The sequence below is a fragment of the Rana temporaria genome, chromosome 1 (assembly GCF_905171775.1).
Source record: "Rana temporaria chromosome 1, aRanTem1.1, whole genome shotgun sequence".
Taxonomy (NCBI): Eukaryota; Metazoa; Chordata; class Amphibia; order Anura; family Ranidae; genus Rana; species Rana temporaria.
This window is the reverse complement of record NC_053489.1, coordinates 157,377,208-157,394,837: the sequence shown is the minus strand read 5'-3', so window position 1 is coordinate 157,394,837 and position 17,630 is coordinate 157,377,208. Positions and strand designations below refer to the sequence as shown.

General features: G+C 39.7%; 1 protein-coding gene across 1 annotated transcript in view; it reads left to right on the top strand.

Annotated features, from left to right (window-relative positions):
• C1H5orf63 (chromosome 1 C5orf63 homolog) overlaps window positions 1-15,406 on the top strand; it is a 108,165-nt gene extending 92,759 nt beyond the window's left edge. Inside the window, exon 4 of the mRNA XM_040344737.1 lies at window positions 14,654-15,406. Within this exon, the coding sequence (XP_040200671.1) occupies window positions 14,654-14,830 (177 nt within the window). The 3' untranslated portion in view covers window positions 14,831-15,406. The remainder of the gene's footprint in view (window positions 1-14,653) is intronic.
• Window positions 15,407-17,630: the final 2,224 nt, after the last annotated feature.

The following is a 17,630-nucleotide window of genomic DNA, read 5'->3' as shown; positions in this document are numbered from 1 at the left end:
AAGTACTGATAGGTTGCAATACATTTTCGATTTTGGGTTTAGATATGCTTCAAGCCAACTAATGGAGTACAAAGAAATAAAAATGCAGCTTTGTTCTGTTTAGAATAATATGTTGGCACATAAATAGCACATAAAAACAAAGTAATGGGGCTTCTAGGTTCATAGCTGGATTGCTTTCTTTTGCATAACACCCAAAAGATTTGCTTCTTGCTTGTTCTCTTGCTAACTATGGAATTCCAAGGTTATCATACTATAATAAGACACACAAGCTGCAGTGTCTCTTCAGCCTAGGAACAAAACATTTATAGTCAGCAGCTACTAAAAACTGTACCTGCTGACTGTTTAATAAAATGACACTTACAGGTGCAACTCAAGAAATTTGAATATCATTAAAAAGTTTATTTCAGTAATTTAATTAAAAAAGTGAAACTCATATTATATATACCGGTAGATGCATTACAGACAGAGTGATCTATTTCAAGCATTTCTTTCTTTTCATTTTGATGATTATGACTTACAGCCGGGCACCTGCGATCGCTCATGACAGAATGAGAACCGGGATCTGTGTGTGTAAATACAAATCCTGGTTCTCTCAGTAGAGAGGAGACTGATCGTGTGTACGAAGTATGAACAACGATCTGTCATCTCTACTAGTCAGTCTTATCCCACACACAGTTAGAACACACTTGAGGGGACACATTTAACCCCTTGATCACCCCCTAGTGTTAACCCCTTTCCTGCCAGTGGCATTTATACAGTAACCAGTGCATTTTTATAGCACTGGTCACTATATAATAGTCACTGGTCCTAAAAATGTGTCTAAAGTGTCTGATCTGTCCGCCGCAATTTCACAGTCATGATAAAAATCGCTAATCACCGCCATTACTAGTAAAAAAAATAATAATAATAAAATTGCCATAAATCTATCCCCTATTTTGTAGACGTTATAACTTTTGCACAAACCAATCAATATACACTTATTGTGATTTTTTTTTTTTTATCAAAAATATGTAGAAGAATACATATCGGCCTAGACTGAAGGAAAAAAAATGGGCTATTTATTATAGCAAAAAGAAAAATATATTGTGGGTTTTTTTTTCGAAATTGGTGCTCTTCTTTTTTTTTATAGCGCAAAAAATAAAAACCACAGAAGTGATCAAATACCACCAAAAGAAAGCTCTATTTGTGGAAAAAAGGACGTCAACTTTGTTTGGGTACAGTGTCGCATGACCACGCAAGTGTCAGTTAAAGCGACACAGTGCCGAAAAAAAAAATTGTCCATACGCAACACTTTAAAAGCTTTTACAGGTTATCAGGTTATCAGTTTAGAGTTACATGTGAGCTATGAGCCTGGAATTCAGGCCAGTACCTCACATGTATGGTGCAATCACTGTTTACATATACATGCTGGACTTGCGTATGCATTTGCACGTAAGCACAGGGGATGCTTTTAATAATTATTTTTATTTACCTTTATTTTTTATTAAATTGAACGTTGGACCCCTAATGTATTCCCAGCCCTTCAGAGCAGCTAATCAAACACATATCTGTTAAATCAGCTGCTTCCATGGCCGTATTAGCCAGGGAATGACAGTTCTGAAACCAGAAGTGACAAAGTCCTTGCCGGTTCTGACTTCATTAGACACAGTGGAGATTGGGGGACTGATGTTTCCCAATCTCCTCTATAGGCAGCCAATCCGACTGCTTACCATGTCCCTGGGTTCCCCAGTGGAACGGGGTAGACTGGGATCAGCAGCAGAGGGAGTAGGGAATAGGGGGCTCTGCAGCGCTGTAAAAATTGAGTGGCTTTACAGCTGTAAAGCCGCCCGGATCACTTTTGCATGAAAGCTGATCACCTGCTGCAGCCATAAAACTGGTATGACCACTTGCTGCCCAGGATGTTTCTGTATGTATGCTGGGCAACAAGCAGATAATAATTTGGTTTTCTGATTTATTCTGTTCGTAGGGTTTAACTAAAGTTGTTGTTTTTTTTTTTGTTTTTTGTTTTTTAGCTTTGGATAGGGATTAGAGCAAAATAAGCTTCTGAGCTATTAAATATTTTGTCACCTGCAAATCAGACGTTTACCAGGCTCAAACTGCAACCTCAGCAGACTTTGAATTGTGCTCCAGTAACCCGCATGTGAATAGGCTATCTCACAACTTTATGGTATCTTATTATCTATGTTAATGACTGTCCCTTCCACTTATATTACATTATGGACGACAAATTTGAACCTCTCCCTAGGGAAGGAAAATTAGTCAGAAATATGGTTGGTCACTTATAAATCATTACAGAATATTACACCATTGGAAACAACCTATACGATGCTGTCCAGATACCTTTTTCCAACGAGAAAAGCAAAGTACGTTCCAGGTTACCTTTCTACTTGCTTTTGAGGCTGTGGCAAGGCCGGCATTTACTTACATATTTAGTAGGCTTGCCTCTTTGAAAGATCTTGTGCCAGAAAAGCCGTACTGATCTTTTTTGTTTTTTAACAGAAGAATCTTTTAGATCTTTACCTGCCTGTTTGATGTTGCCCTCCAACCGGACCCCCAGATTGCCCTTAAAAATAATAACACCCAGGGACTGAGGAGAAGCCACTTTAAGCTATTACAAGTCATTACAGAAGCAAAACAAACTATTGCCAGGCCCTGAAAAAAACCTACACACTGCACTTTGGCTACTAAACATAGGGTCACTCAAGTGAATATTAAACTGAAAAAGCTACTAATTATTCCTCCTTGTGCAGAAACTTGCTTATTTATGTAACACGTGTACATTCTTGTACCTGCTTTTTAAAATGAATACAATTTTAACAAAAAACAATGTTCTAAATAATATTGATCCTTTAAAGTGTATTTCAACTTTTGCAGTTGTTTTGGGATAACAATAATTTTTTACATGTTCTCATTCACATATTGAAACATAAAAAATAAATTGCTGCTTGCCTTTTACCTGCGTAAAAATACTACCTTGCTTTTCCCTTCTAGTTGTTAAAGAGGGCTGAGTTGTAAAAGTGATTTGTAAAGTCTTGTTTTATAAAAAAAGATAACAAACATGTTAGACTTACCTGCTCTGTGCATTGGATGTGCACAGAGCAGCCTGGATCCTCCTCTTCTCGGGTCCCTCTTCACTGCTCATGACCCCTCCCCCTGTCAAGCAGCTTGCTATGGGGGCACCCGAGCCGACCTGCAGCTCCCTGTGTCCTTTCAGACACAGAGCTCCCATTCGGCCCCACCCCTCTCTCTCCTGATTAGCTAACTTGCTTTGATTGACAGCCACAGAAGCCAATGGCACCGCTGCTGTGTCTCAGCCAAGCAGGAGAGAGAGTCTCTGACAGCCGAGGCACTTGTGGACATCGCTGGACAGAGATGGGGCTCAGGTAAGTATTAGGTGGTGCTGGGGCGGCTGATACACACCGAAGGCTTTTTATCTTACTGCATAGAATGCAGGAAGATAAAAAACCTTCTGCCTTTACAACTCCTTTAAGTTTACCATAACTATTTCATGTAAACTTGCTGGCTATCCAGTAAACACTGGCTATCCTATCAAAGGGTTAAAGATCTCAGGGATTGGGTGGTATTTTATATGATAATAAACTTTCCCTCTAATTGCACTTTGAAATGGTTCAGAATAGATTGCAGTCTATCTCTGATGCTGGGTTCACAATTTTCCTTGGTTTTTCGACTTCTGTTTGTACTTTCTAAATGTGTTGGCTGTAACCGTTTGACCCTTGTTGCATTTGTTTTCCGTTTTCTTCCTTCAAAAGGGAAATTAAATATTTAGTAACACTGAAGCTCGATTACAGACAGTTATGTTCTTTTAATACACAGTGGCACATAATGAAGTATGCACAAAGCTTTCACAAATCACTTTGTACAGAGATGGTATAACTTTTGAGTAACATTATAGAGTCTTAACAGTTCTACAGTAAATTCCAGTGGAATATATGATGCTAGAGTAGGCAGTCTTATTAAACACTTCCATACAGGGCATTTTCACCCCTTTCCTGCCCAGACAAATTTTTAGTTTTCAGCACTGTTGCACTTTGAATGACAATTGCGCGGTCATGCAACACTGTACCCAAATAGAGCTTTAGTTTGGTGGTATTTGATTATCTCTGCTGTTGTTATTTTTTGCGCTATAAACAAAAGAAGAGCAACAATTTTGAAAAAACACCATATTTTTTACTTTTTGATTTAATAAATATCAATTAAAAAAAATTTCCTCAGTTTAGACCAATACATATTCTTCTACATATTTTTGGTAAAAAAAAAAAAAATATCGCAATAAGCGTATATTGATTGGTTTGCGCAAAAGTTATAGCGTCTACCAAATAGGGGATAGATTTATGGCATTTTTATTTATTATTATTTTTTTACTAGTAATGGCGGCGATCTGCGATTTTTATTGTGACCGTGACATTGCGGCGGACATATCAGACACTTTTGACACGTTTTTGGGACCATTCACATTTATACAGCGATTAGTGCTATAAAACTGCACTGATTACTGTGTAAATGTGACTGGCAGGGAAGGGGTTAACACTAGGGGGCGCTGAAGGGGTTATTATGTTCCCTGGGAGTGATTTTAACTGTAGGGGAGGGGGACTCGCAAGGGGAGGAGACCGATCTGTGTTCCTCTTTACTGGGAACACACATCCAGGACTGGACTTACCATTGGGCTTGACTGGGCTTAAGCCTATGTGCCCCGTCCAATAGGGAGCCCCTGCCTGTTAAAGTCTCCTAAGTCTCCTTACTTTTTTCTTTGATTATTTCTTCAGCGCATGTGCTTCCCGTCCACTGAGTCACGGCACGCTCTGTGTGTGCCGTTCCCAGGGCCGATCCGCCCTATATGCTTGCTACGCAAGCTGCGTAGGGCCCCCACAATGTACTCAGGGTCCCCGTCTCCCCCTCGTGTCCTTCTCCATACACGTGACATAAATAGGTAGCGCCCGCCCTGAGCTATTGACAGTCTGACACTGACCGTGTGTCCTGCCGAAAAAGTTTACTGGTGTCATGCTGAAAATTTTTTACCTCGGCAGATAAGGACCCCCCCTGTACTGCGCAAGTGCAGCACGAACCTGAACCGAGCCTCCGAAAATAGCCGATCATGTAGAGCTGAGACGAAGTCAGCTCTAGACGGCAAGCCGCGCCTGCGCAGTACAGGGGGGTCCTTATCCCCCAGGGGAACTTATTCGGCAGAACACCGGAGGCTGTTGAAAGGTAAACCAGTTTCAAGGCTCTGTCTGCACAATCACAATGTAATTATTGTATAATGAACACTTGTCGCTGCTAGTTGACCTTCGTTTTTTCGCGGTTTGTATTAGGCTGGTCAGATGATAATTACTAGGATGTAAATCGTAGGGAAAAGGGAATATTTCTGTAATGACTAATGAATGATTTTTATTATTTAGCTCTCGTTTTTTCCAAAGACTCCGGTGAGTGCACAAGTAGGCCTTTTGTTTCTTTTTGGACCAAGAAATATTGCTTGTGGATATTTTAGCGGCGGCAGAGTCATTGGTGTGCAGGGGGTAGCAAATATGCATTAAAGAGCTTGTTATAGATAGATAGATACACATATTTTTTTGTATGGTGTTGGATCTGGGCCTGCTGTCCCTCCATCTCTCTCTCTCTCTCTCTCTCTCTCTCTCTCTCTCTCTCTCTCTCTCTCTCTCTCCCTCTTTTCTTTCTCTCCCTCTTTATTTCTTTCTCCCTCTATCCCTCATTAATCTCAGACTCTAACCACACCCCCTTCCGAGCCACGCCAATTTTAACCACGCCCACTATTTTGCATGAACCACGCCCATTTTTCTAATGTATAGAAGGTAGGGCCCGAAAGTCACTCAAGCCCAGGGGCCCCCACCACTCTAAGTCCTGCCCTGCACACATCGGTCTCCTCACCTCTGAAAGGTGGTGGATCTGTGTGTTTACACACACAGATCCACACTCCTGCCATGATTGCTGGCAATCGCGGGTGCCCAGCGGACATCGCGTGGCCAGGCACGCGCACCAGGTTGCGAGCAAAGGACAGCCCAGCGGCCACGATGCAAAGGATGTCAAATGACGTCCACTCTGAGGGAGAGACAGTTCCTGCCCAGGGAGCTGGTTGAAAAAATAAAAAATGTCATGCATTTTTTTTTTATCTTTGATTGCAACCTCTTTAAATTTGAAACTTTAGACAGACTCATTTGTTCAGTGTTAAAATACATATAGTATGTTTTAACTGTGTTATTTAAAACAAAAAAACTCTCTTATTTGGACAGGCTTGTAATTCAGGTATTTCTGCCATGACAGAGGGAAATGCAGTGGGCAAGTTGCAAAGTTAGTTGCATTTTTCCAGTGCTGACTGCCACTGCCATCTTCTTGTATTCTTTCACATCTGGCATCTTTAATCTTCAGCCATTGAGCAGTCACTAATGATTTACGTTCTACACATGCATGCTGGAGTTACATTGTCCTAGCACTGGACTACATTTTCAGCAACTTACAGATGCTAGGAATGATCTGGGAGTGTATATGCAATGCACATGCACCACAGGCAGTGTATGCAAGAAATACATTTGCTAGGAGCATGGGAATAGCCTGTTCAGGACTTTCCAAGCACCAGCATCTAGCAATCTTTTTTTTTAAAGTTTGGTTATTGGTTATTTTGAAGCATAATTGAACTTTAAATTTAAAGTGTAACTAAAGACAATGCTTTTTTTCTTAGTTTTAGAGTGGGGAGGTATTAGAAAATGTGTTTGTTTTTGATTGCTATCTCTGTCCCTGTTTAGGAGATTCACCTTAATGTCCTTGTAACCATTATGACTGGGATTTAAAGATTCACAAATTTTGCGCAGAACAGGATTAGAGGGGAGATATTTCAATGGGGACATTAACTTTGAAGGGATATCCTGTTGTGGTTATAGAACAGGAAGTGAAGGGATATCCCAGTAGTATAGAGATGGCTAGAAAGACTGACAGGGGTTTATAACTCTCCCTTGCCCTATCAAAAATGGAAAAATAACGTTTGGCATGAGTTCTACTTTACATATTTTCCAGATACATTAATATGAAATGTATGCAATGTAGCCAAAACATGAGTAGAAAACCTGTATTCGGCCAGCATTCCACAGAGAAGGATCCTTGCTCTCTGTGTTGAAGCGGTGGTCTCTCTGGAGAGGTCTGACACACCCCTGAGGTTCAGTGGTGAAGTTTACCTTGAACTTTGATGCTTAAATAGTATTAGATACCCAATGTTGTGAACATTAACGCCCCCCCTCCCCAGTGTTGCCAAGGAGCTACATTCATGATTGCATCCTGGTTACTAGCAATTAGGGATGAGCCGAACACCCCCCCCCCCCCCCAGTTCGGTTGGCACCAGAACCTTCGAACGGACCGACCGTTCGCGCGAACATTAAGAACCCCATTGAGGTCTATGGGACTCGAACGTTCGAATTCAAAAGTGCTCATTTTAAAGCCTAATATGCAAGTTATTGCCGTAAAACATCTTTGAGAACCCGGGTCTTGCCCCAGGGAACATGTATCAATGGAAAAAAAGTTTTAAAAACAGTCGTTTTTTCTGGAGCAGTGATTTTAATGATGCTTAAATAAAAAAAAAAAAAAAAAGAAAAATTCCTCTAACCACTTAAGCCCCGGACCAATTGTGCGGTCGTGCGACGTGGCTCCCAAACAAAATTGGCGTCCTTTTTTTTCCCCACAAATAGAGCTTTCTTTTGGTGGTATTTGATCACCTCTGCGGTTTTTATTTTTTGCTTTATAAACAAAAATAGAGCGACAATTTTGAAAAAAATGCAATATTTTTTACTTTTTGCTATAATAAATATCCCCCAAAAATATATATATATAAAAAAAATTTCCTCAGTTTAGGCCGATACGTATTCTTCTACCTATTTTTGGTAAAAAAAAATCGCAATAAGCGTTTATCGGTTGGTTTGCGCAAAATTTATAGCGTTTACAAAATAGGGGATCATTTTATTGCATTTTTATAAAAAAAAAATTTTTTACTACTAATGGCGGCGATCAGCGATTTTTTTCGTGACTGCGACATTATGGCGGACCCTTCGCACAATTTTGACACATTTTTGGGACCATTGTCATTTTCACAGCAAAAAATGCATTTAAAATGCATTCTTTATTGTGGAAATTACAGTTGCAGTTTGGGAGTTAACCACAGGGAGCGCTGAAGGGGTTATGTTTCACCTAGTGTGTGTTTACAACTGTAGGGGGGTGTGGCTGTAGGTCTGACGTCATCGATTGTGTCTCCCTATAAAAGGGATGACGCATTAGATGCAGCCGCCACAGTGAAGCACAGGGAAGCCGTGTTTACATACGACTCTCCCTGTCCATAGCCGCCCCGTCATCCCGGATCGCTCCCAGAGCTACTGACCGCCGCATGTAACATGGGGGGTCCTGATCGAAACCCCGACCCGCGGAAAGGCAAGGACGTACGGGTATGCCCATCTGCCTGTACGTGCCATTCTGTGGACGTACATATACATGCGGCGGTCGTTAAGCGGTTAAATATTGTACCGGCTGGGTGTCTATAGTATGCCTGTGAAAACGTCTTTGAGAACCCGGGTCTTGCCCCAGGGAACATGTATCAATGAAGAAAAAGTTTTAAAAACTGTCGTTTTTTCAGGAGCAGTGATTTTATGATGCTTAAATAAATAAAAAAATAAAAATGAAAAATTCCTTTAAATATTGTACCTGGTGGGTGTCTATAGTATGCCTGTGAAGTGACACATGTTTAGAACTGTCCCTGCACAAAATGAGATTACTATAAGAAAAAGGTAATTTAAAACTGCTTGCAGCTTTAATGTAATGTCCCTGCAATATGGATGAAAATCATTGAGAAAAATAACTACGTAGCTTTAGGTGCAATCTGCAGAGGACAAAGGCAGTACACACACTAAGTAGCTTTAGGTGCAAACTGCAGAGGACACGGGCAGTACACACACTACGTAGCTTTAGGTGCAAACTGCAGAGGACACGGGCAGTACACACCACGTAGCTTAAGGTGCAAACTACAGAGGACAAAGGCAGTACACACACCACATAGCTTTATGGTGCACACTTCAGAGGACACAGGCAATACACCACGTGAGAATATTGCAGCTAGCACAATCACCTGCCTGCCAGTAAATTAGGAAGAGCTGATCTAGCTAAACTATACAGTGTATAAATATATATACAACACCTGGGATGCATATATATCCTCTACACACTGTAACTTTAACTGACTAGCCTGCCTGCCTGCCGCTCTATCTACCTGCAAAAAATGACACTCTGTCTCTCTCTGTTCTCTCTTAACCACCGCAACACACTACACAAGGCCAACATGCAGGCGGCCTTTTATAGTGTGGGGCGTGTACTAAACCCCCTGAGCCATAATTGGCCAAAGCCACCCTGGCTTTGGCCAATTATGGCTCTCCGTTTTTTGCAAGCTGTGATTGGCCAAGCATGCGGGTCATAGTGCATGCTTGGCCAATCATCAGCCAGCAATGCACTGCGATGCCGCAGTGAATTATGGGCTGTGAAACGTAACTCGAATTTGGCGCGAACGGCCCAAAACGTTCGTAATTTGACGAACGATCGAACATATGATGTTCGAGTCGAACATGAGTTCGACTCGATTACGAAGCTCATCCCTACTAGCAATGTAGAAATGTGGTGTGCCACACTGCAAATATTCAAGTCACCCACTGCCACCAATAATGGTACATCCCACTGTCATGCTCACACAGCATGTCAACATGCCACAGAACATTTGTGAACACTTCATGAACACTGCTTTAAATTTTGGAGAATGTAGCAAAAAAATATGAATAATGGTCTACAGTGGGAAGAGTTAGGAATCAAAAACAATCTCTCCCCCTTTTACAGTTGTATTCAAAATTATTCAACCCTCACTGAAATTGATTGTTTTGGCCAGTTTGACATTGATTTTGATCATTCAGTCATCCTGCTTACAATTAAATCAAAGAGGCACGTGTAGGTCAGACAAATATAACATAACATTTATAATGAAATAACCACAAATGTATTTTCTGTGCTCACATCATTATCAGTTTTATTTAACCCCCAAGTGACATTCAATCTTAGTACTTAGTACAACATCCTTTTACAGTTATAACAGCTTTTAAACATGAAGCATAGCTTGACACAAGTGTCTTGCAGCGATCTACGGGTATCTTCGCCCATTCGTCATGGGCAAAAGCCTCCAGTTCAGTCACATTCTTAGGCTTGCGCACTGCAACTGCTTTCTTTAAGTCCCACCAGAGGTTCTCAATCGGATTTAAGTCTGGTGACTGCGATGGCCACTCCAAAATGTTCCAGCCTTTAATCTGCAACCATGCTCTAGTGGACTTGGAGGTATGCTTGGGATCATTGTCCTGTTGAAAGGTCCAACGTCTCCCAAGCCTTAGGTTTGTGACGGACTGCATCACATTGTCATCCAATATCTCCTGGTACTGAAGAGAATTCATGGTACCTTGCACACGCTGAAGCTTCCCTGTACCTGCAGAAGCAAAACAGCCCCAAAGCATGATTGACCCCCCGCCATGCTTCACAGTAGGCAAGGTGTTCTTTTCATCATAGGCCTTGTTCTTCCTTCTCCAAACATAGCGTTGATCCATGGGCCCAAACAGTTCTAATTTTGTTTCATCAGTCCACAGAACACAATTCCAAAACTTCTGTGGTTTGTCCACATGACTTTTGGCATACTGCAGTCGACTCTTCTTATTCTTTGGAGACAGCAAGGGGGTGCGCCTGGGAGTTCTGGCATGGAGGCATTCATTACGCAGTGTGCACCGTATTGTCTGAGCAGAAACTTCAGTACCCACATCTGACAAATCTTTTCTCAGTTCCTCAGCAGTCACACGGGTACTTTTCTCCACTCTACGCTTCAGGTAGTGCACAGCAGTCGAAGTCAGCATCTTCTTTCTGCCACGACCAGGTAGCGTTTCAACAGTGCCCTTTGCCTTGAATTTGCGAATGATGCTTCCTATGGTGTCTCTTGGTATGTTTAACACCTTTGCAATCTTCTTATAGCCATTGCCCTTCCTGTGAAGAGTAATCACCTCTTCTCTTGTCTTCCTGGTGCTCATTAGGCTTTATTGCTGCTCCCTGACATCCACAGTTGTTTTCAATACCTCATTGAAAACACTTCAATGAATCTCTGTTCTTTAAAGTGGTAGTCTTTAGGCTGGGTTCACACTACTACACTACTTTCATCCTACTTTGCTCTGTGTTCAATGTTTCCCTATGAGAGCGTCTTGTAGCGTCCTACACAAGTCGGTCCGACTTTGAAAATGCTCCCTGTACTACTTTTGGTCCTACATTGATCCTACTTCAGGCCCATTGAATATCATTGAAGTCGGACCAAAGTAGTATCCTGTTCATGAAAGTAGGATGGATGTAGGACCAATGTAGGATAAATGTAGGACCGATGTAGCAGAGCAAAGTAGGATGAAAGTAGTGTAGTAGTGTGAACCCAGCCTCAAGGGGTTGAATAATTTGTGTAAATGAAGAATTCACAAAATAAACATTTACTACTGTATTACAAAACCAATTGATGTCATTTTAGTTGCATATGGTTCTTTAGGAAGTCCTTGTAGGATTTCATTCTGAATACAATTACAAATGTACACTAAATTCCCTAAAACCCTTTACAGCATTGGGGGGTTGAATAATTTTGAACAAAACTGTAATATGATTTCTGTGTTTTACCAGGGATCATTTATAGTCTAAGGTCCACTTAGTTGCTCTGATAGAATGCACGGTTCTAGCTTCATTTTGGGTGTTTGCCCCTATAGAAATGTATACAATGGGGACCTATATGTATAGGTTGGGGACCTTTACAGTACATTAGTGGTTCTTAACAGTTGGACCACAGATACACAATAAAGTAATTTCACTAATTAAAAAAAGGAAACTTTAAATTTGGACTAATATTAGTTGTCCTTTAGAAAACACATTTTCACCTGGGAAATGACCTTACAGTAGGTGGTCCTCATCAGTTTTGCAGAATTACCAAGCTGTCCATGACAACATTTTCAACCGCTTCTGTAGTGTAGATCACTGTACTACTATAAACAAGAACGGTCACCAGTACTATAATAGTAGTATGACCTCATGCTGTTACAAGATACTTGTCTGCAAAGTAAAAAAAAAAAATCTTGGGAGGAGTAATAGATATGGCGTTCTGTTGACAAAATTGTGTTTATGGAAATATTCATAATTTAATGAGGTAATAACTGACAATCCAGAGACCACTCTTGGATATTGTTTCTTGCTTTTTCAGTTTATAGATTAAAAAGTATGTCCAGACGAGTGGTTCTTAACTTCTAGTATCTTCTACAAACTACTGTGTCTTCATGGTCATCCAAACAATATTTTAAGAATTCTGTAGCATATGGCACATTTTTGGATTCTTCATACTGTATCTGACCACCACATATAAGGGGGGTGAATGCTGATTGGTTGCTATTGGCAACATACAATTCTTTTCAGATACATCTATACCAGGGGTCTCCAAACTTTCTAAAAAAAAAAAAGGGGCCAGTTTACTGTCCTCTAGACTTAATAAATAATGCCAGATCTTTGGTATTAAGGGGAGAAATACTAGTTTGTGTTAGGGGCAGGAAGTATGCCCCATTTTTGGTGTCAGTGGCAAGGGCCAAAAAAAGGCAAACAAAAGGCCACAGTTTGGAGACCACTGATCTATACTAAAGATCCATGGATTGAATCTTTGTTCTTTTTTATTTTTTTTTACTTTTACAGTAAGAGACTGTTTTTAAATTACAAAGTGTAAACAAGCACACTATGGTAAAATACCTGTATTATAACATTACTGACTTTTTTGCATCAGATTTCCATTTTTTTGCAGAGCTAGAACTACAGCTAGACTCTTCCAGCGTTTGACATATCTGGGTGTGTTGAATGCCTGCATCTGCCTGTGGCAGGCACACATCCCAACCTTATGTCACTAGTATATATCTGCAGCCCTGAATTGCCAGACTTAAAGTTTATACATGGTTATGCACTCGTCGTAAGACGTTGTCAATTGCCCCAGCACTGTGACATGGTTGAGCCACATGTTCCTCCATACCCAAGTGCCAGACATTTACATTGGCTCTGAAGGAATTGATGAGACCAGGATGGATATATAGGTATATGTTGTTGGGAATGGAGGGGTTTTAAGCAAACCCATTGCTTTGCCTTGGCTGAGCAAAGCACATGTTTGCTTTAAATCCACAACAACCAGGGAACTAGCATTTTCAGCAGGGGATCAAAAAAAGCTGCCTACATATTTCATTTATTACAGGTTTTATTGACCCTATGCATAACCACAGCCTACTCCCTAACATAAATTAACCTCTAGAACTGCTTATCTTATCAACCCAGAAACCTAAGGCAAGGGATGTAAAGCCTGGTACAGATGATTAGTTTTTGTTTTTTGCATGCTAGTCTGTGCATGTCAAAAAAGAAGAGGCTACTAAAGTAGGAAAATTCTCGTACAATTGAATTAAAATTTTGGAAGTGATGTAATGTATTGCATTTGTATTGTACTTTCGGATGAAAACTGTACTGATTGAACGAAAATTGTACGATCTGGTATCGTACAAGAATTTTTTTTTGTGTTTGTCCCTTCAGATAATTTTAGACAAAAGCTGCGTACTAATGATCAGATTATCGTACGATCGCTTTTAAAGTGGTATTTCTTGTCCGATGTTCTGATTGTGTGTACAGGCCTTAAGTCACTGAGTGACTGACCCTAGTAAGTGGAGAACCTCCTAAAAGCATATCGGTATGTTCAGAGCACTATAAGCTAGCAGAGAGAGGGACTTTCTACTATTTATTACATGTGTATTGGCTCCTGATTTTAAGAAACTCTGCTCAACCATGGTGTAACCTGCAGACCTCCATAGTTAGGGTGGGTAACAAAGTATGATTTATGATCTAATTCTCATGTCATTTTAAAGCGAGTGGGTACATGCTCTAAACATGCATTTATACAATGTATAATGTAACAATGTTGCTTAAAATGTAGTAACTCAAAGAAACTAAACTGTTTTCACCTTCCAAAAGCTGAAACTGGTTAGAAAGATAATTTATGTTTGCTTACAATAGGGTATTGCTCTTTGCTTTATTAAAGTCCAATCCAAACCAAACTTTATTTTCGATAGATTGGAGAAGTGTTACAGCCTCAGGTTTTAAATGAGATCTGATGTCTTAATTTTCTCTTCTGTTTGACACACTTCATCTGCACTGGAAATAAGAGGAAATATGTACCGTGATCCTTTGACAGTAAGAAAAACCTGGCAGAGGTTCTAAATTTTTCTCATTCTGCTAGAACACCCTTATTACTACCTATGTACGTGTTAAGGAAGTTGTTGTCACTTCCTATTCATTTAGATAAATATTAAAAAAGAAAAGTGAAAATTGAAGAAATATATCCAAATAGGGGACAACCAACCATGAAAAATAAACAAAACTGAGATTCTTCCCCCTTCCCAATTCTTTCCAGAAAAAAAAGAAAAGGAAAAATGTTTAGGATTTAACGATGTGCTGCATGCATAAACTCAACATGAGAAATCCTAATGTAAAATTGTGTTTTTGTGTATTAATTTTATAATTTCTTTTTAAGTTTGTTTTAGAACAAGTGGACATCACCCTTCCTGAAAACTCAATCTGGTACGACCGATATAAATATGACATTCCTGTGTTTCACTTCAATGGACAGTTTCTGATGATGCACAGGGTAGACCTTAAGAAGCTGGAAATGTCCCTTAGTAAACTGGAGCTGCAAAATAGAGAAAACTGATCGATTGGTATTAATTATTCTGCGTTAATGTATGTTAATGTATGATTGTTTAACATGTTGCCATGAGCTTTTGCACTTTGCACCTCATCGTTACATTGCCTTATTGAGTAAAGCTAGCCATACATGGTTCAGTTTTTTCATTCAGCCAGCAGGCTGATGGTGAAATCCCCACTTCAGAATAAAATAGCGCAGCTGGGAGACTCCCCCGCTGTCAGAATACACAGATCAGTGCAGCAGCCGATGATCGAGTGGCTTTTATCTGACAGTGTTTGAACCGAAGTCGATCAGTAGATCGACTCCTTTTCAACTGTAATGGCCACACATTCAATCCACCAATGGCCACCTTAGGACAGATGATGTACATTATCAATATTATTATGTTCACTAAAGCAACAGGGGCAAGTTAAACAATTGCTTTGAATGGCATTAGCTAAAAAATGGCAATACTGCAAATAAAAAGTACAAATGTTATTCTTCAATTTGACCTATTTAAAATGACATGAATGTCACAATTATGGTATAAAGCAATGTAAAGTTATTTACAAATTAAATTAAATGTGTGACTTCTTTTTCAAATTTGTGTATTTTCTTTATTCGACACTCATTTTAAACAAAAGGAATAAAAAACTTTTTAAAGTTTCTTAATAATTAAAAAATTAAAGCAGCCAATAAATACATACATAAAGTAAAATACGTAAGGGGAAAAGTTAATTTGGGCTGATTGGGTTAATTCTTTAGGTCATTATATGATTCTGTGCACTGTAAGAACAATCATAGCGGCAGTTCAGCTGGTTGATCGTTCTTACAGGTAACTTGTAAAAACATTTAAAGCATCGCCTATGGAGATTTTGAAAAGCACCAAAGTTTGGCGCCATTCTACGAGTGTGCACAACTCTAAAGCGTGACATGCTAGGTGTCTACTCTGTGTAACATAATTTTTCACAAAAAGTGGGCTAACTTTACTGTCTCTTTTTAACTCATTATATATAATGTTTAGGGGGTCTGAGTAATTTTCTAGGAAAAAAATATGATTTTTACATGTAGGAGAGGAGTGCCAGACTAGGCCCGCTTTGGAAGTGGTTAAAAAAAAATATTAGATAAAAAAAAATGAAACTATACAGTACAGATTGCTTGATGCTCAATACACAAAGGACTTCAGTTCTTCTTTAGTAAATATTTTCACCATTGAATGTTATGCACGTGTCCTAAAGGTGTAATGTGCAGCGCTGGTGTATTGCTATATTTACAGTGCCTTGAAAAAGTATTCATACCCCTTGACATTTTCTACATTTTGGCATGTTACAACCAAAAAACGTAAATGGATTTTATTTGATAGACCAAAACAAAGTGGCATATAACTATGAAGTGGAAAGAAAATTATAAATGGTTTTCAATTTTTTTTACAAATAAATATGTGCGATGTGCATTTGTATTCAGCCCCCTTGAGTCAAAACCACTTTTCACTCCAATTACAGCTGCAAGTCTTTTGGGGGATGTCTCTACCAGCTTTGCACATCTAGAGAGTGACATTTTTGCCCATTTTTCTTTGCAAAATAGCTCAAGCTTTGTCAGATTGGATAGAGAACTATAAACAGCAATTTTCAAGTCTTGCCACAGATTCTCAATTGGATTTAGGTCTGGACTTTGGGCTATTCTAACACATGAATATGCTTTGAGCTAAAGTTCTAAACCATTCCATTGTAGCTCTGGCTGTATGTTTAGGGTCGTTGTCCTTCTGGAAGGTGAACTTCTGCCCCAGTCTCAAGTCTTTTGCAGACTCTAAAACGTTTTCTTCTAAGATTGCCCCATATTTGGCTCCATCCATTTCGCCATCAACTCTAACCAGCTTTCCTGTCCCTGCCATAGAAGAGCATCCCCACTTCATTCTGCCACCACCATGTTTCACAGTGGGGATGGTATGTTCAGAGTGATGTGCAGTGTTAGTTTTCCGCCACACAAAGCGCTTTGCTTTTAGGCCAAAAAGTAAAATTTTGGTCTTATCTGACCAGAGCACATTCTTCCACATTTGCTGTGTTCCCCACATGACTTCTCGCAAACTGCAAACGGGTCTTCTTATGGCTTTCTTTCAACAATGGCTTTCTTCTTGCCACTCTTCCATAAAGGCTAAATTTGTGGAGTGCACGACTAATAGTTGTCCTGTGGACAGATTCTCCAGCCTAAGCTGTGGATCTCTGCAGCTCCTACAGAGTTACCATGGTCCTCTTGGCTGCTTTTCTGAATAATGCTCTCCTCGCCCGGCCAGTCAGTTTAGGCCATGTCTTGGTAGGTTTGCAATTGTGCCATACTCTTTCCATTTTCAGATGATAGATTAAACAGTGCTCCGTGAGATGTTCAAAGCTTGGGATATTTTTTATTGCCTAACCCTAATTTGAACCTTTCCACAACTTTATTCCTGACCTTTCTGGTGTGTTCCTTGGCTGTTTGTTCATTAAGGTTCTCTAACAAACCTCTGAGGGCTTCACAGAACAGCTGTATTTATATTTTCATTAAATTACATATAGGTGGACTCTATTTACAAATTAGGTGACTTCTGAAGGCAATTGGTTCCACTAGATTTTAGTTAGGGGTATCAGAGTAAAGGGGGCTGAATAAAAATGCACGCCACACTTTTCAGATATTTATTTGTAAAAAAAAATAGAAAATTATTTAATATTTTTCTTTCCACTTCACAATTATGTGCCACTTTGTGTTGGTCCATAACATAAAATTCCAATAAAATACTTTTATGTTTTTGGTTGTAACATGACAAAATGTGGAAAATTTCTAGGGCTATGAATAC